Genomic DNA, 25495 nt, shown 5'->3' with positions numbered 1-25495 from the left:
TAAGGGTGCTCCTAGGAGCAGAGACTCTAGAACAGGGGTAGTCAAACTGCGGCCCTCCAGATGTCCATGGACTACAATTCCCAGGAGCCCCCTGCCAGCAAACGCTGGCAGGGGGCTCCTGGGAATTGTAGTCCATGGACATCTGGAGGGCCGCAGTTTGACTACCCCTGCTCTAGACACTCCCGGTGATGGGCTGCTACAAGTCCTATGCCACAATAATGGGTGGTTAAACAAATATGCTCGGCTGCGGTTTGAACCCCATTCCGCTCCATTTCAACTAAGACGCTTCCAGCCGCACCCTCAGCCACGTCCGGAAAAAAAGCTGTCAGAAACAGAAGCCAGCCTGTGTGTTTGGAAAGGTCAAGTTTTAATTGCTTTCATTGCCAGGTTATGTCATGAGTTACAAAGTAGCTAGAAAAAAAGGCATGAGTTCCTGGGAGGGCTTTAAGTTTGTTTTAAAAAACATTTGTATCCATTACATAAATACATCTGGCACTATATAGGAGTCCTCCGGACAACAGACCTTGTCAAAACGCCGTCCAGCAAACATGTGATCCAATCTTGCTTCAAGGTCCTTCTCCTTATTAAACTCGGCATTCAGACTACGCAAAAACCCCCATCCAAATGGGGGGGGGGAAACCCAAATCAGGTGATAGGACGTGACAAAAGGTTTGTAGAGGCCACCGCCTGTGACTCCTTCATCGCCAATTATTTCAGTTTTAATTGTTCACTGAGGCAATTGCCAACGCTAAACAAGCCTCGAGAAACACACAAACTAAGTAAAACATTATACAAATTCTTTGGACTACCTAAGTAAGATTACGCTGAAGGACACGCTTCTTCTCTCTCTCTCTCTCTTTTTAAAAAAGAAGCTAATTTAAACACTCAAGAGGTCAGTCCGCTGGGTGCCTGTACAATGATACTGCTCCAGCTTATAAAAATATGAACTCCTGCAACCCATTCTCTATAAGAGCACCATGTAGTGCATGCAAGTCAAGTTGAGGCCCAGTACATGATTCAAAGGTCACCTAACAGGAGCAGAGATAGTAAAAAGGAGGGGAAGAAACACCAAACAAAATACATATTTGCCTAAGAGAACCAGGCCTCTGGTTCTATTAGTGTGTAAAAATTAGAATCCTGTCCAAGTTATTCCCTGTAGGGGGCCTGTTCTGTCTTTGATAATGCCGCCGCATCGATCCTACAAGGCCTTTACTCAGAAAGTGCTAAAGCTAAGAGGGTTACATTGTTTGAGAACAAAGTGCATGAACAGTTTGATGTTTTGCTCCAACAGGTCACTGCATGGGTGGATCTCAAGCTTTGCTAAGATGCCTTTGCTAAGATGCCTTGTGGCAAGACCACAAACTTTACAACAGAGGTTCCTTCTTAAAATTTCAAGATGAAAAACACTCCAGCCTCCTCTTCTACCCCCCCCCTCAAACATGCAGACAAATGGGTTATCTTTAGGTATGTCTCAGCATGAAGCCCTAAATCCGTGTGTTTTTTTCTCTATTATTATAAAAAGGACTAGCTCTGACAGAAGCTAACTGAAAATCATATCCACTATAAGGAAGTGAGAAAGGAAAGGGATTCACGTGGCTATGTAAACGTGTGATAAGCTTTCTGAAGAGGATATGCAGCAGTGAGCCAGACGGAGGTGGACAACCTTCGCTTTATGTGAAGGTCAGCCCAGCTTCGTTGTACACCTTGAAGACCTTCTCGATTGCATTGACATAGGCAGCCGTCCTCAGGTCCAGACCTAGATTGTACTTCATGGCAGTGCGCATGATTTGCTAGGGAATACAAGCACACAAAAAACCCTGTCACTTAAGAGCACAATATTTACTAAGCTTCTCTTTAGAAGAGGCACATGGTCACAAATCACATGTCAGAATTATCTATGTCTACGTTTGGTGGCATTCACATTCAGGTAGAGGGCAATCAAATTCAGGACTCCACAGGCAGAGGATACAGACTTCTTTCATGACGACGGTTGTGTAGAACTGCAGATAGTAACTAAGTTCATAATGCCTAAAATGACAACTGAAAGTGTCATTCCACACACCCTGCACGACTACTGTGTTTTCACAATACATACCCTGGCAGAACGCTCCATGGTGTAAGCCAGTCCAGAATGAACAATGTCTTTCTCAGATGCACCCTGTATTGAAACACAGAGAGGAATCTCATGGCACCTTACAAAAAAAAAGCATCCCTTTTGTATTGCAAGACTTGCACTGAAAAGAGCTGCCATCTGATGTCAGCCATGTGTTTAGCCCTGCAGTTAAATAACATTGTTTAAGGGCCTGGACAGGGATGCCTCGCTCAGCTTTTCTGTGAATTGTTTTTTACTGCAGGCTAGAAAAGGCAACTGAAAAAAGGGAATTAAATGAATGGCTGTTTATGGGATTCATAACTGTGTGCGAAGCAGAAGCAGCATATACCATGCAAATATATAGTGCTGTATCACAGCAGGACGTTTTGTTAGTTTGAAGCAGAAATTTAGAAGCGGTCATAATTGCAGTCAGAAGTTAGAACTATAATCTAGAACTATAATCTTAGAACTACCTTACTCTGTCATTACATTGCTTGTTTCTATAAATATCAAGGGATATTTAGATTCAGGTGAGTAGTTGGGTCTGAAGCAATAGAACAAAGTTTGAGTCCAGGGGCACCTTTAAGACCAACAAAGTTTAATTCTGGGTATAAGGTTCCGTGTGCATGGATGCGTCTTCAGATACAATGAAGATGTACACATACACACGAAAGCATATACCCAGAATTAAACTTTGTTAGTCTTAAAGGTGCTACAGAACTCAAGGTATATTTAGGTTAGCTTTGTAGTCTCACACAGAAGTTTCTCCTTTATTAAAGCAAAAAATACTACAATGTCCCAGTTATGCAGACAGACGGATGGATGTATAATTGTATTTATTCACCGCCCCTCCTGGAACAGCCAGCTCAGGGTGGTTTATATCTGCATGTATGCATATTATTGCTGGGCAAAATCTTTCCGATTACTTACAGATATCCGATCTTGGAATTCGGCAGTAGGCACAATTGGAATAGTTCCACCATGTTTACCAAATTTTCTTTCCAAACTTTCCTGGACTGACACTGGAAGGAAAAGCAACGCATTCAGTTAACCTTGAAGATGGCAACTTTATTTTAACTTTTGAAGGCCTTTAAATGAACAACAGTTGTAATATTTATACAGTACAAACCCTATCCACCTTAACTCATTGGATTCTATTAAATATGCCAGAAGTGTGCAGACTTAGTTTCACTTAGAAGGCAAATCTCAACAGAAGTACAGACTCAGCAGCTTAAAAATGTTTTCTGTACTACAGATATAACTGCCCCTCTGTTGCCATTACTGTAGTAAAGCTCAAGATATAGGCAAATTCTTATGAGGCTCATGACTCAGAGCTGTTCTGGGTTTAATTTATGAGGGTGCTCCCTTAATTCACTGCCAAAAACACATCTCCTTCCAAGAAGAACACTGACACAGCAAACTGCTTCCAGCTGCAACACAGGATAGGTTGGATCTTAAGTTGCCGTAACAGCAGCTCCTCTTGCGGTACAGATTTCCAATTGCACGGGAAGGGATCTACACAAGAGCAAGTTCAAGGACTATAACAAACCTAACCAGAGAGGTGGCAGCCAACTCAAAACTGACACAGCACTTTAGCTATACCTAACACCAAAGGCTAAGATCCATTTTGATGTTGTGCCAGCTTGGTGTAGTGGTCAGAAGCAGTGACCTAATCTGGTGAGCAGGGTTTGATTCCCCGCTCCTCCACATGCAGCCAGCTGAGTGACCTTGGGCTAGTCACAGTCCTGATAGAGCTGTTCTTACCAAGCAGTTTCTCTCTCTCAGCCCCACCTACCTCACAGGGTGTCTGTTGTGGGGAGAGGAAAGGAAGGTGATTGTAAACCACTTTGAGACTCCTTTGGGCAGTGGAAGGCAGGGTGTAAAACCCAACTATTCTTTTAAGCTTATCTGCTTCAGATTTTCTCACCAACAGGGAAAATGAAATCTCCATCCTTAAGAGATTTTAGTTTCCAACTACTGCATTATTTCATACAAGAATGCATTAGGAATAAGCCAAAAGAGAAGCTTTAGCTGGCAGAGGCTAGATTAGAAACCCTCACAAGGAACAAGAGATCTCTCTCCAAGTAACACAGGTCAAAAGAAATGGTGCATTTCCCCCAGATGAAGTAAAGAAGCTGTTCAACTTACTGAGCAAGTGGTAGTTTGAATCCCTTTCGTATTTAAAGGTCAAGCGACCATAGCTGACATGGTTCAGGTTCTTCAGCCACTCAAAGTAAGACACGGTTACACCTCCGGCATTTAAATACAGATCCTGCACAGAAACAAAATGTTTTGCATCTGAATTGACTCACCTATTCATGTGCTCTTACGGTTTCTAAAAAAATAACCCTCTGCAAACGAAGTGATTTGGAAAAGCAATGTACAGAGGAGTAATTAGTACAACTGAAATTCTAGATGGGCCAAGCATCCTCAAAGATTAAAATGGGAGGAGGGGGAGAATTGTGAATGCTATTTTGGTTTCATATTTGGGAGCAAAGTAGCAGTATAAATGAAGTATATGAAGTAAGTTGCAGTAACAGTAAGCTGACTGAAAAGGAATTCAAAGCAAGTGATATTGTTTGTCAAAGAGTAATGGTAGTGACCCAGAGGCACACATTTCAATTTAAGTCCTACCACCAGGTAACAGAAAGTAACTTTCCAGACACCCCTATGCCAGTTTGATGGCATCACCATCCAATAAGTGCTCAGTGATGCGTGAAGGTATGGACTGACCTGAAATGCAAAGCAGGAAGGATTATGGGTGCCTGTGAACAGGCAGTAGCTAAATTCTGAATGGGAGAATGAGAAACCAAGCCTGGCAGTCACCAGGCCAATTACTTTAAACCATTAGTGGCTCTCGGTCACCTTAATTTTTGCTCATCTGCTTACAGCCCCTTCAGTCATTCAAACAATAAATGCAACTATCCGGTTTAAGATGTGATCAAATTCTGAATTCACTTCCAGGGCTAGCCACTTATGCCACCATTTGCATGTATACCTGATTTTTTTTTCTGAGCAGAGTAGCCTCTACAATACTGTCCAAAATCCATTTGCTACCATCATTCTGGAGTTTATTACAGTGCAACATGCACAGTAACCTGGTGGCCAGGTCAAAATGCTTCTTGGTGCAAAAGGCGGCTGTCATTTGTCTGAACTGGGAGCCAGTATGTTAACTGGACAAAAAAAATTTCTTTTTTCAGTGGGATGAGTCAGATCCTCTCCTTTGCAGAAAAATTTGGAGCATTTCCGTAAACTGTCATGTAGTAGCAGAAAAGACAAATTCTTTCATAGAAGCCATTTTCTTCCTAGAAGAGCGATGAGTGTCTGTACACCAAATGAACAAGAACGGGGAATTCAGGGAACACAGCCCGGTTCCAGTGGAAGTTTTGCCTCTCACTTCAGTGGATTCTGGATTTCAGACACTGGCTTGAGTGCAAGAGAGCATTTCCATGGGCAGAAGGATTCCTGCACACTGAGCACAATTTCTCACCTTCCCCTCCCACTACAGCCCAAACTGCCTCAAATGCATTTTTATACTGGTCAGAGTAACACTTGCCCTCTAGAAGTATGTTCCCATTTTAACAAGCAGCTCTCGTGAAAATCACTGGCATGATATCAAGGGAGAGAGGAAACACATGCTTCTACAAGGTTATAGTGTACACATAAGAGAGCCTTACTGGAATAACCATGATATTCCGTTCCAAGAAGATTTTATCTGCTTCAGGAGTTGTGGGCCCATTAGCACCTTCAGCAATGATCTGAGGAGAAGAAGAAAAATATAAGCTCAGCAACAAAAAATTTACTCTCATGTTCCATGATCCCTCCATGTTAACAGAGAAGGGCATTCACAATTTAAGGTCCTATTGCCAAGCTATCAATTTGTGGGTTCCTCTTACTTTTGCTTTGACTTTATGAGCATTGGCTCTTGTTAACTGTTTTTCACTGGCGGCTGGGATGAGGATGTCACAGTCAGCTTCAAGAATGTGGCAGTCCAGGGCCTGTGCCTTGGGGTAGGTGAGAATTGATCCATGTTGCTGTTTTGACAGGAAAAGATACAAATCAATGCTTCTTGCTTCAACAGGTATTGTAGTACAATGGAAGCTTCCATTTAAGGGACATGCTCCTATGCCAACACTTCACAATCTTAACACTTCAATGGAAGAAGCTGCAGCTGCTGCCACAGTTTTCAAAATACAAGTCAAACATGCTACAAATCCAAGGCATTCTGAATTATTTTAAGCTTTCCCCCTTTTAGCAACACTGAGAAAGGACATCAATGCGTGTATATAATCCTTTAAAAAAAGGGAGTGTTCTTGCTTCAAAGGTTTTGGGAAATTCAGGAACAAAAGTTCAGGCTGTGTTCTTACAAAGACTGCATACTAACTAACAAGTATTGTTCACATTGATACCAGCAACAGTTTTCTTAAAGCACCAAGTGCTTGCAGGCAAAATACTCCTAACCAAAACATACAAAATAACCAATTTCGGTGTCTCTACAAGTTGGGAAGCCAGTAACAAGCTGTCATTGATCAATCTGTCCCTACCCACCCAGTACACAGTCTGGCTCAAGTTTTATTAACTGCAACACACACTAAAACGCTTTATCCTGAAAGCCTGCAATAACATGAATACTCAATGTTTTTCATACCAATTTGTAATCTTCCAACTCCTTTGGGTCAAGTCCATCAGGATTCCATATAGCACCATCTTTTTCCCCAATGGCCACGCATTTTGCACCATATCGATGCAGGTACCTCATAGAATGCAGACCCACATTGCCAAATCCCTGTTCAAAAAAAGAGCAGGGAATTAAATTCAACCGAGCTCAAAAATAACTGAAGAAATATGATGCACAGCACTCATACTGGCTACAGTCACCTGTGTGGTTAGGTTTGTGGTAGCCACAGCATGACACTAATATGGGTCTTTGACAGAAGGCCACAGATTTCACTCACTTATAGATACAGCAAGATGCTTTGCTTTCATCAAGACCGTACTGAGAGCTTTTCTCTTCCAGTTCTTGGAATAGTCTGAAACACCTATCTCTAACTACTTAAACAGGAGAGTGTATGTGTGTGTGCGTGCTGGATCTTGCCTGGCCCACTTGTGTTCATCACCTGCCCAAGATACAACCATCCCACTGGAATGCTAGGCTCAACAGACGACAGGCCAGATCGTCAAATATTTGCCCAGCAATGGCAGTTGGCTACCCTAGGTTAGAAAATGGTGCAAGGATTCAAACTGTACAGGGAACAGGCAAGTAATCTCCCCTAATGTCAAACTCAATGTTGTGGTATAATTAGGATCAAACAGAGAGAACAATCCCCCCTCAATTACCCTTAGCCCTCCTTTTTCTCCCTCCCCTGCTTTTGCTATTACTATGGCAGCTCTTTCTCATGTAGGCCAGAAAGAAGAGTAGGAGCTGAGAAGACAGCCCAGAACCTGCCCCCCCCTCCAATGTCACGCCCCTGTTGAGCTCCTGCAGACTCCCTTATGTATGTTATAGTATACTGTAATGGTGCAGTATAAAATATACCCATTTTTAAGGAACTTTAGAAGAAACTCAAGAATCAAACACAGAATCTCTGTCCTCTTTCTTCAGGACAGAGATGATGCCTTCATGTTTCCTTGATTAATTAATTATTAATTTTCTGGTCCAAGATTTCAGTTGGCTATTTAAATTTGGGCATGTGGCCAACCCATTTCAGCTCTTGCCAACACTAATGTTCAAAAGTAGCAGTGCTAGCTTCCTATTGCTTTCCCACAGGGTCAGGGTGGGTCTCAGCTTGATTAATTGGACAAATACAATCGTTTTTAGAGAGCTCCCTCATTAGTATAATTATAGCAGCAACAACTGTCAACATTAAGCCTTGCCACAGCCGTGGCTCCAAATAGAACACAGAACCTCAAAGCAACATTCTGAACCTCAGACAGAAGTTACACTCTGGCCATAGAACGATTCAAGACCCGCTTGGATGAACAGTGACTGTTCGGAAGTATACTTTTAGGTTGGTCGGACAACATGGTACTTTATGCCTCAGGAAGCCTGAAGTGTCCAGGAGCAGATGGAACCCATCCCGGAATACGATGGATTTTGGCAAGTGATGAGACACCAGTTTGTGAAAGTTGCAGTTGGCATCTGTACATGCCTCTAACAACTCAGGCCACATGCAGTGTCTGAATGCCTATCTTGCTTGATGGATGAACTTGGGCTATTGACACACGCACATACAGTTGTTGTGAAGATAAAATGGAGAATGGGAGAATGTTACAAGCTGTACTGGGTCCCTACTGGGAAGAGAAGGGGTAACTTCTCCATAATAAAATCTGAGGTGTGGCCATGACAATGCACTCCAGGGGCAATCGGCCCTCAGTGGCAATATGTTCCACCATATTGGCTAGCACCCGTTGCCTTTAAGTGTGCAATAGGCTTTACTACTAGTAAATGAATAAAATAATTTGATGAAATCTTGATTTTTCAGGGTGCTGGGTATGCATCCAAACCTTTAGTTCAAGACCCCTCAAATCTTTACCAGCCTCGAGGCGACTTCTCGTGAAAGGCAGGATATAAATTTTAAAATTAAAACAAATAAATAAATAAATGCCTGAGAAATTAAGAGCAAGTCACAACTTATGATTTCTGTTGGCAGAAGGCTATCAAGATTTTTGTCTGAGAAGTATCAATTTGGAATGCATTTCCTTTCTTCAAAGGTTATCAGTAAAGCAAGACACATATCTTACTTTCCTCCCTAATACGGCAATTGTTCTACACCGAGTACCTGAATAGCAAAAGTTTTATCTCCAAATCCTGGAGTCATTCCCAAGAGACTCATGTAGGATGCTTCATTAATGAAGTTCTCAATGCCATGGAAGACACCACGGCCTGTGGCAGATATGCGTCCGTGGATGCCACCTTGGCTGATTGGCTTTCCTGTGACACAGGCATGGGCATTGATATCCTGCAAGACAATAGAGACATTTAAGAGTTTTCTTTAGAACATTTAATTTTTTAAATAAACTGCCAAATGAACTTTAGCCCTACTAGGCTTAACGGAATTGGTTAAAGTTTTAAAAGTTAGATCTAAGCTTTTTTAGCGGATCAAGTTTAAAATAGCTTATATGTGAATTTAAGAAATTTCAGTTAATTATATTTAAGGTGTTCAAGTAGATTATATGTATTTTGCCACTAACATGCAGGAGGATTTGAAGGCTTGAGAGAGTTTACAGCTATAGCAACCACTTTTAAAATAATCCAGCAAAAGAAACCTTGAATATACTTGAAAACATCAGTACTATCATAGAATCATAGAACTGAAAGGGATCTCCAGGGTCATCTATCTAGTACAACCCGCTGCATAATGCAGGAACTCACAACTACTTTAATTTGTAATTGCCGTCCCCTGCAAGAGATGCCTCTCTCCCTTTTCAGGAACCTATGAAATTGAGCAGCAAGCTTCTTCACCAATCTCCACTATGCTCATTTTCTACAGGAACATGGAAAGCTACGACACTTTACTTGACAATCTAATTACCTGCTGCATTGACTCTTTTGTTGCAAAAGTTTTGATAAGTTTTAAGTCAATTTTGACATTTTTAAATATATATTTTAATTAATTGTTAAGGGCTAGTCTTCCTAGCATGCTGTACTAATTTATGTCATCAAAGTTTTTTTTATTTGGTGATCAAGTGTGTATATGGTATGTATGTATGTATGTGTGGACTCTAATCTCAAGGATCAGGTTTGATTCTCCTCTCCTCCGCCCATGTGCAGCTTGCTGGGTGACTTTGGACCTGTCACAGTTGTCTAAGCTCCACCTGCCTCACAAGGTATCTGTTGTGGGGAGATGAAGGGAAAGCAGATTGTAAACTGCTTTGAGACTCACTAAAGGAGAGAAAAGTGAAGTGTCAAAGCCTACTGTTCCACCATTTGTCCTCAAGATAAAGAGCCACCTATTCTGGCCAGCAAATGCCTGGAACCAATGTGCATCCCCCTCCAACACTCTGCCATGAGTTTCTAGGGAAAGAAAAATGGCACAGAAACATTGGCTTGCTGACCTGAATGCTGAAGAGTCTAGTGTATGAGAACTTAACAAGCTTACAGGGCAAGGAGGTTTTTGTGCATTAGCCCTTTTTATAATTTGATTATCATATGTTGCTTTATTGCTTTGCAACCCAAACTGATTTTATGTTTGCACAAACAAGTCTGGATTTATCACATTAGGCATCAAGAATGGGCACAGAGACCCCATGAAGCTGTTCAGGAAACTGTTTCCATAGCCACCCTGAACAACTAAAGAGCTAACTTCAGCTTCTTGTGCTGCATGGGAATTGGGGGGGGGGGGGTGAATGCCTCATGGCAGGTATCCACTAAGCCTATTTATACTCCCCAACCCAGGATGCTTTAAACTGTTAGGCTGTCTGTATGTGCATCCACTATTAACTAGGAATAAGGGAAGAACTTCCCTTTCAAACCTAATGAATTTTTTCCTTTCAAATCTTTTCGCTTGAGAATGGATAAAGCCAGTAAAAGTTTGGAATGATGTGAAAAGGGATGAGTAGAGAGTCCACAAATATGCAAAACAGCACCCTTTCCTTATCCGACTGGGAGAAACAATAGGAAGATTCCTACTTCAAAGTCTCACATTTATATAGTCAGCTATAACAAACGGGCAGAAGGGTTTCTGTGGTTGCAAAACCGAAAAAGCAGTCTAAGCTCAACTGTATACTTTTATTCCTTTCCTGTGCTTTCTTGTAGTCTCTCTCTCAATAAACAGCTCTATTTCCAATTGGTGAAGTGTGTCTTCCTTATTAGTCCAGCAGTCAGCTACCAAGGCTGCTGACTAAGCCTTGGTTTTGAACCCTTAGAGCAACTTACATAGTGGCCGATGGTGTTGGCATAGGTGTCAGCAATCCAGGACATCTCCCTCTCTCCTGTGCTCATGTCAGGGGCAGGCACATCGATGCCAGGCCCTGTTGGCAAGATTGAGGACATTCACAACATGCAAATACCTGTATTGGTTATCTCCGTTTAGTGCTAAGTTCTTCGTTAAAGTAGCAGACTGCTTTTAACAATTTGACATTTCTGCAGACTGCTACTAACAGCTTATTCTTTACAGTTTCCTTACTTTCCAGCCACTGTGCCAGGGGTGACTTGGCTTCCAAACTCCTCCTGCAAGCCGATGCCATTTTACTATGTAGTGCCGGGAAAAATTTTCCACATCACTGAAAAGCCTGTCAGTTATGATGCTACTATTCAGAGCTGAGCTTTAGTTCAATACTTATCACTATTTACTCTGGAAAATGAATACCATTATGCTTTTACTTTGAACACAGTCTCTAGAACAATCCAAAAGTATATGAGGAATGACTAGCAGTCAAAGAAAAGAGCAAGAGTCCAGTAACATCTTAAAGACTAACAAAATTTGTGGTAGGGAGTGAGCTTCCATGAATCACTGCACCCCATACTAATTTCTAGAAATATTTTTCCTTTAGGACCTTGGACTGCACCAGAATCCATTTGCATTACTTTCCGAACTGGAGATTAATTCCTTTTCCTAAGACATCCTTGCATATATTTTATTTAGGTCATGAGATGAGACAGAAGTATATAAATTTCAATCTGCTCATAAGACTCCAAAGAACATTTGCCGGGAGGCACTGGATTGCAATAAAGGGAATTTTGCAAGTAGTCATGAAGACAATTCAAGTTTTAGTGCAAGTTAATATGGGCATGACAGGTTAGAAAGAACACACAATATAAGGAAAGATTCCTTTAGTGTCCTGTATTTATTCTGGAGAGCTATTACAAAAACTTGTATAGTGGCTGCTATGAGGTGGAGCTTGATTTCCTTCCTCAGCTTCCTTTAAGAGTGACACAGCTTTCAGCAGAATAAAATAACTAAGCAGAATAGCAAAAGTGCTTTGAGTACTAGCCTGGCCAGAGGCTGACATTGTTAAATTTTCAGATCTCCAACCTATTAAGGAAGAATGACATGACTACTGTCAAGTCACACTAACTGTATAAATAAAGCAAGATCATTTTGGACATCAGGAAAGAGAGCAAAATTCAGTGATCACAAGGCGATTACATAAATCAATGATATACCAAGATGATGAATGGATGTGATTCTTCTCTCGGCAGAGCAAAAAGAATATAGCAGAACTGGGGAAAAGTACAAAAAACAGTTTCCAGTACAATCCTAACAGAGAAACTACACTAGACCTCAATGCTCAAAGGTTTAAAACATCAGAGACAAACATGCTTGCCAGCATAGGAATTTCCTGGAGATCTGAAGGTGGCACCTGGGGTCAAAAAGCTCTGATGCCATGGCATACATGCTCCAAAGCTATCATTTCCCCCAGAGGAACTGATCTCTGTAGGCTGGAGATCAGACTGTATTCCAGGTGAATTTCCATACCCCACCTTGAGGTTGGTAACTATAGTGGCAAACGGGCCTCAAAATGACCTACATAATAACTTGGTTGGTAAACTTGTAAAGCACATTTGCACACAGAGGTAATAAATGCAGCTGGTGAAGTATCACTTTGTGAATTAGTGAAAACATGTCAAGCAATAGCGACAACTTCTTGGGAATGGCAAGAACAAAGATGTCAAATGACATACCAATAAAGCTCTTCTTTGCTAGTTCTATTGTAAATCTTCTTGTGATTTTTTCCAACTCGTTATCCTGTTAAAAAGAGATAGCAGAAAACCTATTCATTAGTATACCATAACCATTCATTTCTGCTTCTTAACCTACTTTGTAGTTCCCTCATTGTTTGATTTGCTGTACATTTTATTTGTTCATACTATATATTAATTGTTGCAAGCTGCAATGAATGCAATACTGATGGCTGAAAGGCACAGCATATATTCTAAATGAACATGTTCTAGCTTTGTGCATGTAACAAAATGTATAACATACAATAGCTTTAGTTCTAAGTGTTCTGTGTACATTACATGCAGCTATCTAGGTATTTTGTATATTGCAAATATCAGGATGACAAACAACACAAGATAAAGAGTATGTACAGTTACAGAAAGAAACAGATGCCAATATGGCTTATTGTTCCCTCTGCTTTTGCTCTTTAATGAGAGAAGAATTAGGAAAATTGCATGATCTCTATTTGGGCGTATGTTCACTATCCCAAGCCAAATTCCAGTAGGTTGGATCCAGACAACAATATCTGCTAAAGGAACTTCCTTCCCTTCCCCCTTCTGCAGCCCACGTGTCCTCAAAATGCTGCTCCTGGGAGACAGGGGATCCCCAGGACCTGCATGGGGGCAGATCAGAGATTGGCAATGAGAGATGGAGAATTCAACAAAATTGTCCCCTTCTGTTTCTGTTAGAGGAATGATATTGTTGAGATCCAACCTGTCAATACCATGGGTTGTAAAACGTCAAGCAAAATCTGCTTGTGGTGGCAAAAGGCAGTGCTTCACAGCTCCCAGAGCCTGTTACAAACATCTACCATTGTCACTAATATTTTTCCATTAGGAGAAAAATTGGAGAAAATAATGTTCATTTTAAAAACATGCTGCATATCCCAGAAAAGAAAAACCTTTAAAGAACAGAGCTGACATGGGAACAAAAACAGCACTGCCCTCTATTCAAAGAAAACAGTTCCCAATCTTTTTGATTAAAGTAATTCTTAGACCAACCATTCAGTTTTCTTGTCTGATAAAAGTGTGTGTGCATGTGGGGGAGGGAATGCAGAAAGAAGAAAAGTATACAGGCATCAACTACTTCCATTTGATTGAAGTCTCAATATAAAAGCTAAGTATCCTTCCATAGTACAGTGGGTGCTGGCTGCAAAAAAGGCATTCACAGTCATCTTAAAAACATTAAACCAGTAAAATAAACGGAGCTGAGAAGCTGCAGTGCTCTAAGCCAGGGGTAGTAAACCTGTGGTCCTCCAGATGTCCATGGACTACAATTCCCATGAGACCCTGCCAGCATCTCTGCTGCTGCTCTAAGCAGTAGCAAGTTTGGGCATTGTTTTAAATATCAGTAACTTATCACACTGACGGCACACCTCATACAATTCTGCTCTATATCATTAATTGTTGGGCATAGCGGAAAAGCCAGGCACACAGATACACTGGCCCCAGACTGTTTAGGAGCTGGAGTCCTAAGGATAGTCCTTCAATGGCTGACCTCTTTACTCCATGACTGCAGATAGAGGGTAGTAGCGGGGGAGGAGCAATCACATTGTTACCAACTCTCCTGCAGAGTACTGCAAGAAGCGATACACTCCCTCACACTGAGTTCTAGGCTGCAGATGATACCCAGCTCTACACCCCTTTAAAATTCCAAAGGTGCCCACAGATTCAGAAAGGTTGAAGATCCCTGAAAGTTTGGAAATCTTAGATTTTGAGTAAGTTGTTGCTTAATTTCTCCATGCCAACAATGCATGGAGCACAAATTACTACTTTCTCCACACTACCTTTGCTACAATAGAAAAGCTTCTAAAATAGTCAGCCTTAACACTCCAGTTAAAAGCAGAGCTCTATGAAATTTAGACTTACTGTATAATTCCTAGGATTGATCTTAACACCAGCCTTTGCACCACCAAATGGCACATCTGAAAACAAAATTTTCATCTTAAGTTTTAGGAAGTTGACAAGAGTGCTAAATTATAAAAACAACAAATGTTCCTGATTACAGAGGTAGAACTGGTGTACATAGAGTTCATAATGTGTGAGTTTGTGCCCACAATTGGGGGAATGTGTGGATGAAGAAAAGGCCAATTTGTTCAATCTTAAGCCAGGAGCGGAGAAGAGCTACCTGTCCTGCATATACCTGTATACAGGGCTAGTGGAAACCAATTCAGATTCTAGTCAGTCTGAAATTTTTGGGGTTTGAAACATGTTAGAACTTGTTTTGATTATGCTTATGTTTCAGCAATGCTTGTATTTTCTGCTCTTTTGCCTTCCAGAATGAAGCAAGTTTTAAAGACCAGCTTCAGGAAGCATTTCTTCATTGATCAAAATCAATGCTTACTTAAATTGCTCCCTTTCAAACTTGCCAATGGAGAACTTTTTGTTCCCAAGAACCCTCTCTCCTTCATCACAACTGACTAATCCACCGCTAAACATTGATTTCTTTTCATCTGAGGCAGAGCACTGCTTCACTAAAAAAGATCAAAAGCAGCACAGGAACAGAATTTTAATGTTTTGTGTATTGTAAATTTTGTTCTAGACTCCGAGGAAGCACTCTTTTACAGAACACCCTGACTTTTAACAAGGTGAATTCCAGGTTCAGTTATCAGCATTCACTCAATCGGTGTGGGTAACTTTATAAGTATTACTTACCGACCACTGCACATTTATATGTCATTAAAGAAGCTAAGGCCTTCACTTCATCAACGCTTACTTCTGTGCTGTAACGAATACCTGTTCAGAAAAAAAGATTAATATATGACACTAATTCATAGGTCTACCATGTAACATTTTTCATCTACTAGTAGAATCAACCCTCAGAGCCCTAGAACAAGTTTATTATTTGAACAGGGAGCTCTGCAGAGTATCTCTTCTCTGGGCACAGTTCCACGCAACTGATTTTTCAAGCTTCTCTGGAGACAAAAGAGACTCCAGATTGGTATGCACCCACAGTAATCCCAGGACTAAATTCAAATACCCTTCCTTGATTAGTAGCAATTAGTAAGTATGACCAACACTTTACAGACACAATAGACCTAAGTACTTGTGCCAACAGGCATTCCCTGAAGCTCGAGGATTTGTTTTCCAGTGCCAGACAGGGACAGCAGTTGGCAAATCCAATGTTCCGATGCACCAGGTTTTAGGACTGGGCAAGTTAGGATGATCTTGTCAAATCTCAGAAGCTAAGCAGGGTCGACAATATTTGGATAGACCTTCCAAAGAATACCAGGCTTGTGATACTAAGGCAGGCAATGGTTAACTACCTCTGAACATGGCTTTCTGTGAAAATCCTACAGGAGTGCAATGTAAGATATGACTTGATGGCAAAACAACACCAGTTAGTGGTTGATCTGAAAATATTTCTAACTAGCTTCAAAGCCCGTTCCTAAGAACGGGCCTTGAAAGGGTCCCCTCCCCTGGTCTCCAGCCAGGCAGCTTAAGGTGGCTTTGGGCTGCAGCTCGATAAAGTGGGGCGGGCAGGGGATGGTCAGCTCATTAGCAGACCGGGAGGCCGTCATTAGCAGGCCCTCCACCACGACCCTTTGCCCATGGCCCTTTCCCCTTACTTGCTGCTGGCTACTTGTACTATTTTGTAATACTCATATTGTGGCTTCTATTGCACCTAGTACAAGAGCACTCAAACATACACACTCTCTTCAGAGATTCAGTAGCTCTACCTTCGCTTGCCTCTAATGAAACACAATGTTCAAAAGAGTGAACCCTCCCCTTTGTTTCTTAACATCATGATTGCCTAAAAGAAAAGAAATTAGTATTTCAATCAACATAAACTCTGAACCTCACGGTTGTTCTTGGAAGCCTTTTAGAGCATTCAAGCTTGCCTGTCTAAAATAGATTCTGAGCAAATATTGTTCCCAATAACCCTGACTTGTATATTCCAAAGATGAAAAACATTGTTCACAGGATTTCTTTTCCAGTTTTCCACCCTACCAGGACGATCTGGTGAGGACCCTAGCAGCCGCATTTTGTACCAAATGCAATTTTCAGGTCAGAGACAAGCGAAGGCCTGCACAGAGCAAGTTACAGAAGTCTAGTCTGGAAGTGACCATTGCATGGATTACTGTGGCCAAGTTTTCTCAGGACAGATAGGGCACTAGTAGCCTAGCTTGGTGCAGGTGGGAAAATGCCATTTGTGCTACCTTCGTAATCTGAGCCTCCATAAATAAGGAGGCATCAAAGATCACCCCCAAATTCCTGGCTGCAGATACAGGTATAAGCTGCACCCCATCAAGACAGGGGAGGCACATTTCCCGATTCTGTCCCCTTCTGCCCAGCTACAGGACCTCCATCTTGGAGGGGATGGATTTCAGATGCAACTGCCTGAGCCATCCAGACACTGCTTCCAAACATCTGGCAAATGTTTCTGGGGAAAAGCCTGGCCATCAGGAGATAGAGTCTGGGGGTGTTGATGGATGGTCATCCATTAACAGAAACAGCTGGGTGTCATCTGCATACTGATGACAACCCAACTCAAAACTCTGGATCAGCTGGGTAAGCGGGTGCATGTAGATGTTGAACAGCATTGGGGAAATGATAGCTCCCTGTGGAACCCTACAGTTCAGGATACTACACTGAGACATACCTTCCCCTACTGCCACCCTCTGATCCCTGACTTTGGAGAAAGGACTCCAACCGTTGCAGGCCTATATCTCTGACTTCTGTTTCAACTACGCGGTGGGTCAAAAGTTTGTGGTCAACCGTGTTGAATGCTGCTGTCAGATCTAATAAGAGCAGCAGTGCTGATACATCTAAATCTAGCTTCCTCCAGAGATCATCTGTCAGGGCAAGCAGAGATGTCTCCAACCTCATGGCCAGGCCAAAAGCCGGACTAGAAAGGGACAAGTACGGAAGTTTCTTCCAAGAATCCCTGGTTCCCTGCCTTAGTTTATGACTAAACAAGCAAGGCAGACAACTGTTGTACTATTGGGCAGTAGAATACCATGTCTGTGGATGGTTCACTCTTCTGCTTTCAGAGAAATCCCGTGGAAACTAGAAACTGAGACAAATAGTACTATTGGAAAGCAATGAAAAGTAGTTACACACAAATGTTTGCTTTTTCATTTTAAATTACAGACAGTACAGCTATGGCTCTTTACACAAACTCATATGCTTTTTATTATAAAACTCTTTGATTACAAAATGACTCATAACCATACCAAATACTTTCCACGAGAACAGGCAAAGAATCTTATTAAGTTCCTGGTTTTTTTAATCCCCACCACACCCAAGAAAGCAAGCTAACTTACTATTATAGATCTGATTGTTTCCCAGAATCCAGCTGTGCATTTTGTACCCCCAAAGGATCGACTTATATGGTAGTTTTCCACCACTACTCAGAAAGTTTGTTTGTTCCTTAAGGACAGACTGGTCCAGATCAGTCAATCCTTCATCCCTGAAACAAGGGACTTCATGCACATAGGAGGAAAAACCCCACATTCCCTTTCTTAAACCAACATATTACTGTAAACTTAAAATGGCAGCTCATGGGAGAGAGGTAATTCAAAAAGTATTTCAGAGCCCAAAGAAAAGGAAGCAAGAGATATGTAAGACTAGTTGCTCTCCCTCTTGAGGCAGGAAGACGACTGGCGAAAGGAGGGTGTTTCCCACTGGGAGACAGGAAGCTTTCATTTGACCTGTCTTACTCAAACAGAGATGGGAAACACCCACCAAGCTGTCCTCCTGACCTAGAGGGAAAACATGTGCTACAGGTGCTGAAGCACGGGGATGAGGGGCAGCGCCGGTGTACCAGTCAACGCCTGTGTGCAGGCGCCAGGTCGCACGCTGCCACCAGTGCCGCCCCTCCCTCCCGTGCCACGGTGCAGGCTGCTTCGGGCTCGAACAGTGGCTTTGGTGGCCAAAGCGCACAACCCTACTACAAGCAGTCCTGTCAGAACAGAGAATTTTCTTAAAAAGAGAAAAGCATTGGATCAAAGCCCAACCAAATCAGTTCAAAAAAGATGAATCATTTCAAAGTCATTCAGTGTATAAGTGGTGAATGTTTCTAGTCACCACGGCAACACTAGGAACCAGCCCAGCTACTAATACCACCAAACCCAGAAATTGGGGGAAAAGGGTGGGGAATCGAAGCAAAGACAAAAGAATTCTTATTCTCCCCAAGCTTTAAAAACTTATGCAAAGCTTTGATAGGTATTTTTTCCAGTGTTTCAGATAACTGGGTAAGAACTCCATAACATTTTGGAGATCAGCCCAGGTTGTTAAATGGACCCTTGATGTTTATCCAACTTTTCTGCAAACAGAGGCATGGAATCTCCCAACCTTGTTATATACTAGGCCTATGATTCATAAAACAAAGGGTATGAACATTTGGGAAGAATCTCCTGGGGTTTTCAAGAGAATTTATAATAGAGACAAGATGGTAGTGAGACACACAATCAGATCTTCCCAGAAGTTCCTGAAAACAAAGAGTTGCTTTACAGAGCTCAGATCAGCCATCCAAAGAACACTGGAAAGCTCCAGCTCCATCAGAGTTATGATTGTTTGCCCTCTTAGTTCTACTTTAAAGTGTAAGAACATCACCAGTGGTCTTTTAAAAGTTTGACTATATGTAGAGACTTGAGGTCTAATCTGAGTCACATCCTAGAATTTTTTTAATGGCCTTTTTATTTTTACATAAGACACGACAGGGCAATTTGAGTGCAAGCAAATCTTATTTGTATTAACGAGCCATCATACTTACAGGAACAAAACAATTCAGGAGGAAGCAGACAGTAATAGATCATTTGTTTCAATTAGTTTTTGCATTCCCTAAGAACTGGCTGCTTTAATGCATTCAGTTTAAAAACTCCTCTGCACATTCACAATTTTGCTTAGAAATGGCCTTATGAACCAGTGGTCCCCAACCTTTTTATCACCAAGGACCGGTCAACGCTTGACAATTTTACTGGGGCCCGGGTCGTCTTTTGCCGAGGGACGTTGTCGCCGCCTGAGCCCCTGCTCCGCTTGCTTTCCCGCTGGTGCCCCTGACTTCCCGCCGCCCACTGGGGGGCGTTGCCAGCAGCAGCTGCACAGTGCCACGCCTAGGGGGAACCCCAGCCATGGCGGCCGCCGGAGAGCACCAAAAGTGAGCTGGCGGCAGAGTGGCAGGGCAGCCCCCGGGGCAGCAGCTGGGGATGAGGACGAGTAGAAGCCACAGCCCGGTACCGACTGATCCATGGAACGGATCATCGGCAGGCCGATGGTCTGTCCGGAGGAAGGGGCCAATCAGCACCCTTCCTCATCTCGGACAGAGCCCGCCCTAACTCCTCCCCCTAAGCCCTTACAGCTTTATTTAGGCTGTGTTAAGATTTTTCTGTACAACTCCAGTTGCCAATGTCCAGATTTCCTGGAATTACAACTGATCACCAGATGACAAAGTTCAGTTCACCTGAAGAAAATGGCTGCTTTGGAAGCTGGACTCTAACATTTTATCTCACTGAAGACCCACCCCTCCCAAATCTCACCTTCTTCGGGCTTCACCCTCAAATCTCCAGGTATTTCCCAACTCAGTGCTGGCAACCCAAAACCCACTAAGTCCTTCTTATGAAACCTGGCCGTAACAATGTTTAATGATACATTACAAATGACCAGTTACCAGCAACTCAGTGCCCAGTATTTTAGTAAAAAAAATATTCTGTGAACGAGTCAAATAACATGAGAACGTTTGCACAGCCATGTAAAGGATAAGCTCTACCACTCAGTTATGGCCCCCTTCCATAACTATATGAGCACATTAAGCCACCTTTCAATCTGTTTAGTCTAGTATTATTTATTCTGACTTGCAGTGAGCTCAAGTTTGGGACACACTGAAGATGTGTTACACAACTCAACCCACTTCTAGTCCAGTTTGAATATTTGACTGACAGCTGCCTTAAAGATGACTAAAGTATATAGATAGCAGCCAGAAAGGAAACTGTCCTAAAGTAGGGGGGGATAGAATCTCCTCTAACAGGAGTGTTGTTTCTATGGTTAGACTAAATCAAAGACAAACAGGACTATTTTTTAATTGAAACAGGCACTACTTTACCACACACAGAAAGGAAGACACAAGATAATGTGCAAAAAGGTAATGTGGGACCATGTACCAGAGTTTTTTCTCTGCAGGCTCTTTTTGATTAGACAATCACTTACATTTTCTCCAACATACAACTTTAAATACAAAACAAAGCTTCGTTGTTTATGCTTTGCTGAAAGGAAGACACTCACCATTACAACTGTGACCTTTAAGAGTTCATTTAAATGTGCTGGTATATGCAAGATTACTCTATATCATCTCATTAATTATCTGGAGAGCTTTAACCAGGCAACTGATAAAAGAGCAGGCAAGTGATAAAAGAGCCGAAACAAATAATGCTTTTGCTAAGGAAAGCAATATAAGCATCCAACACAGTTAATTGTATGCTGCTAACTCCTTTTTCCTGTACCGTACTCGGACATTCAGTTCTCCAGGCAGCTGTTCATTCTTATGACGAATGAGAGCAGCTGTGGTTTCCCGTTCAGCACCACCCCTACGCACGCGCAGTCAGATCCGAGAGGGCTCCTAAAGAAGTACTCATCACTGGATTTTCACATATCCTCAAGTTTCATATAAAACAGATTCAAAATTTCATTCCTCAAACTGCAGAGATTCTGCAATTCTCATTGATTTCTCTCCTCTATGAAGAGGCTAATTCCTATAAACTGTGAACACCAAGTTTTAGAGGAGCAGCTAACAGACCAGAACAATCTAATTAAGATCACTAACCATACTCTCAGAGCAGCTTTTACATCATTTTGATTTGAAACTATGCCCACAGAGGTACTGGCAGGCCATTTTAGCTGTACGCCAAAAAATCAGCGTTTTTGTATTTGTGGTGCACAAGCTCTGGAGGATCTTCCCCACTACATCTTTGACTGCTTACTTTACACTCAACCCAGGGCCAAATTCCTCAATGAGATCTTACGGGGTTCTAACCTTCCTTCTGTTTCTGAAAAAACAATCTATCTTTTATCTGACCAGGTTGGTAATGTAACATATAAAACCGCTCTATTTGCTTTGGCCGCAAGGAAAATAAGGGCCAACGTTACAACCACTAAGGCAGCCTCTTAATACTCTTGTACTCTGTAGTCATGTATGCTGTTTCAGTTCTTCGGTCTTAAATTTTATATTTTTATACAGTTCCTTTTATTCTATTTTACTGTTTGTATATTTGTATTTTATATTTTGTAAAGGCCTATGGCTATATACAAATAAATGTATCTATCTAAAGACCAAAACAATTGAATTGGGGAGGACATCACAGTATTTGCTAAGTTAATGGATACGTTTTGCCCAAAAATTATTAATTTAAAATGAAAATCAGGTTCTGGTTTACTTTGAAAGTTCTGTAACGTTTTCCATAGTTGCTGTGAGTCAGTTGCATAGTTCACCTTTAGTATTTTCCAGGTGCTTGAAAGAATAAACGCTATACTTCTTGTGTTTCATGCTTTGTAATCTGCCATGAAAAACAGCACCCCTAGTTAAAATCAAATAGCTGACTTAACTAGCAGCCAAATAGAATTTCCACTGACCAGTCCTAGCATAATTGCTTTCTCCACTGAGTTGGATTGCATGATATGGCAAAGTAAGTGAGCCGGAGTTTCAGAGAAGCGTGTCGGACCTCAACAAGGGCCAGAGCCTTCTCTGGAGATCAGAGCTGTGCCCGAACTTCCCACAGTTCCACAAGGCCTGCAAAAGGGAGCTCCTCCACCAGGCATCCGCTTGAGGCCGACCGACTCAGAACATCTGCTGGTCCCCCCAGATGCCCCCCATGACTGAAATAACTGAGCTTCCAATGTTGCTGTTATTTGTTATTTATATTATTAATAATGATGTATTGTAATGTTTTAGTGAAAGTTGTTTTGATGTTACAGCCTGTATAACGTTCCATGTAAGTTATATAATGTTCAACGTAAACCGCCCAGAGCTGCAAAGAATGGGCGGTATAGAAATCCAAAACAAACAAACAAATAAATGATTTTGACTTTGTGATATATCAAGCTTTATGCACTCCAGTATTTGTGATGCTTGTTGTCCATGGAACCCGCAGAAGCCTTCTCCAGCACCAGAGTTCAAACAAATCAATTCTTCTCTTGTCCGATTTTTTCACTGTCCAACTTTCACAGCCATAACTAACCAACTTTCCAACTAATCTATTGTTGTTGTTGTTGTCGTCGTCGTCGTCAGATTTATTTCCCGCCTCTCCCGACAGGCTCGAGGTGGGTCACAACAACTAACCCCATTAAAATTCCCATTAAAAAATCCATCTACTAACATGACGGCTAAAAATCCCATCCCTCCCCCAATTATCAAAGAGGTGAAGAGGAAAGGATGGGGGAGTAGCATACACTCCAACTCCTGGGGGGGGGGAACGATGTCCCTGATTCGCTGACCCCAGCCTCAACCATAGGCCTGGTGGAAGAGCTCCGTTTTACTGGCCCTGCAGAAAGCTGACAAATCCCACAGGGCCCGCAGATTGCCCGGGATATTTGGTAGTCAGGCTTATGACCTTGCTTTTCCATGTTCAGTTCAAGCTCATCATTGCTGAGCGATCCAGAACAATTTGACGATTTCTTTCCATACTGCAAGTGCTACTCACATCAATTTGTGATCCAAGAAAAAAGAATTATTTAATGCATTTGACCTCTTTACCATTAATTGTTATTGTAACATGCCTGTTTTTCTGCAGTGGTCAGTATTTTTTCAAGTTCCAATTATCACATCACAGTACATTAAATAAAGCTGATAGGCAAAATTTTCTTAATCTGTGTAAAAAAATTAATTCCCCGGGGACTGGGAGAGTACCCCATTGTGGTCACTGTACTCTTGAGTACTGTAAATACTGAATCCATTGTTTTTAATAGAGAGATCAGAATGCTACCCATTTAGCTTGGTCCACACCTGACATTAAGAGCAACACATTTAGGAACTGTACATAAAACAGCCCTTTTGCTTGGAAACTTGGGTCAGTCATACACTCTCAGCCTGATCTACTTTCTCAGGGATTTTGCGAAGGTAAAATGGAGGAAAGAACAATATACACTGCTCTGTGTCCCCATTAGGGAGAAAGATGGAGTATAAAATGAAGTAAATTAAGTGTAAGTCACAAAGTCCTCAGTTAAATTTTCCCTTAATCAATAAACTATTTGCTTCAGCACCCTTACCAGCAACACTCTTTAATTTACCTACCTCACAGGGCTGTCCTAACAATAACAAAGAAAGTATTTAAAGTACACTGAGTACCCTCAAATGCCAAGATAATGCTTGGGATAAGAGCCTTAACTTTATCTTAGAGCATTTGCTTTCAATGGAGAAGTATCTACAGTTAAATGGTTCTAAACAGCAAAGCCACTAACTGCTGTAAATATAGTATGGGCAACACCTCTAAATTATACAGTAATCCTGACAAAAATCAAGCACATTGAGAAATGAAGTATAAGAATTCAACAGCCATTATCTGATGAACCACTTATTGAATGTAAAGCCTTAGAAACACCCACCACTTTGACCTTTTGCCTTTAATCTTCAAAGCATTAAACCATCATCCTGGTAAACAGGTCTTATCTTTCAGCTTAGTAGTTGTTCCATCCTAGATTAATGATTTCTTCCAGCTATGCTGAATGCAAACAGGCAAAGTCAAATTTTATTTACTGTATGAGCATTTACTTAAAGCTTAAATGTTTACCCTATTTTACCCACTCCAAAGGCTCAGGGTGCACCTTAAAAACCAAATGTAGAAGTGGAGTCCAAGTCTCATTACCTTAAATACAACCTGCTTTAAATTAACAATGTCCTAACAAATTTCATCAACACCATAGTAACAGTTCTTAACTTTAACATCTCTTCATGCAAAGAATTAGTATTTGGACACACCAGTGAAGTCACTCTATGCTTGGCCAATTTTATGGTTACAAGTGCTTGCAACTGCTTAAAGTAGAGACTCCTGCTTCTCCAAGTGCTAATAGGGCAAGCCTTGACAAGCAAGTATTTCAGCCAGGATCTGAACAACTGTCTTGATCCAAAACAGCCATAAAGACTATGGACATACTGGTAAAAAACTTAGTTTGCACTTTAAAAAGCAGTCTGCAAAGTAACATGGGGATGAGGTATTCAACGAAATTGGCCAAAATTCCACTGGAGGTATGCCTAAAATACCTCTGCAGGTCCTTAACCGATAGCACCAAAAGGTGTGCTCAGGGATGCAGGTTATTTCTCCCTTAGGTGATCATATCTACTTTTCAAGGAATCAGCTAGCAATGCCTAACTTTTGTGATGTCTGCTTCAACAGTCCAAAGTTTGAGGCAGTGCTACTCTGGTGTATTTAAACTCTTGCCCACTTGTCTACAGAGCTAGGAAACAACACAGCACTGAAGTGATCATAAAATGACTAGTCTCAGCTATGCTATTGGACAAACAGGTCCATGGGCCTTCTTGCAATAGTTCATGAATGCCCTATAGGTTTATGGACTGTGCTTCTTGCATCAACCACCCCCAAAGCCATTATTTGGTAACTGTTAGCTGAGCAAAACACTGAGGAGGAGAGGCAGAAAAATAATGGCAAAAAGAATAAAGTGGGTAAAATTACAACATTTAATTTATTTACTTCATTTGTCCTCCATCTTATCCTCACAAAACCCTGTGAGGTAGGTTAGGTTGAGAGAGTGTGACTGGCCCAAAATCACCCAATGAACTTCCATAGCATGTACGG

The 25495-nt window shown here is 41.7% G+C and overlaps 1 protein-coding gene across 1 annotated transcript in view; it reads right to left on the bottom strand.

Moving 5' to 3' along the window:
* Positions 1-350: 350 nt before the first annotated feature.
* The window catches only part of GLUD1 (glutamate dehydrogenase 1), a 31684-nt gene continuing 6539 nt past the window's right edge, over positions 351-25495 (bottom strand). Inside the window, exons 2-13 of the mRNA XM_077350586.1 lie at positions 15408-15488; positions 14622-14677; positions 12717-12780; positions 10968-11062; positions 8872-9051; positions 6741-6878; positions 5989-6126; positions 5770-5850; positions 4241-4364; positions 3023-3114; positions 2096-2158; positions 351-1790 (exon numbers count right to left, since the gene is read on the bottom strand). Of these exons, the coding sequence (XP_077206701.1) occupies positions 1671-1790; positions 2096-2158; positions 3023-3114; positions 4241-4364; positions 5770-5850; positions 5989-6126; positions 6741-6878; positions 8872-9051; positions 10968-11062; positions 12717-12780; positions 14622-14677; positions 15408-15488 (1232 nt within the window). The 3' untranslated portion in view covers positions 351-1670. The remainder of the gene's footprint in view (positions 1791-2095; positions 2159-3022; positions 3115-4240; positions 4365-5769; positions 5851-5988; positions 6127-6740; positions 6879-8871; positions 9052-10967; positions 11063-12716; positions 12781-14621; positions 14678-15407; positions 15489-25495) is intronic.

Source organism: Paroedura picta, chromosome 8 (genome assembly GCF_049243985.1).
Source record: "Paroedura picta isolate Pp20150507F chromosome 8, Ppicta_v3.0, whole genome shotgun sequence".
Classification (NCBI taxonomy): Eukaryota; Metazoa; Chordata; class Lepidosauria; order Squamata; family Gekkonidae; genus Paroedura; species Paroedura picta.
Note: the sequence above shows the minus strand (reverse complement) of the source record. Positions and strands in the feature narration are given on the sequence as shown.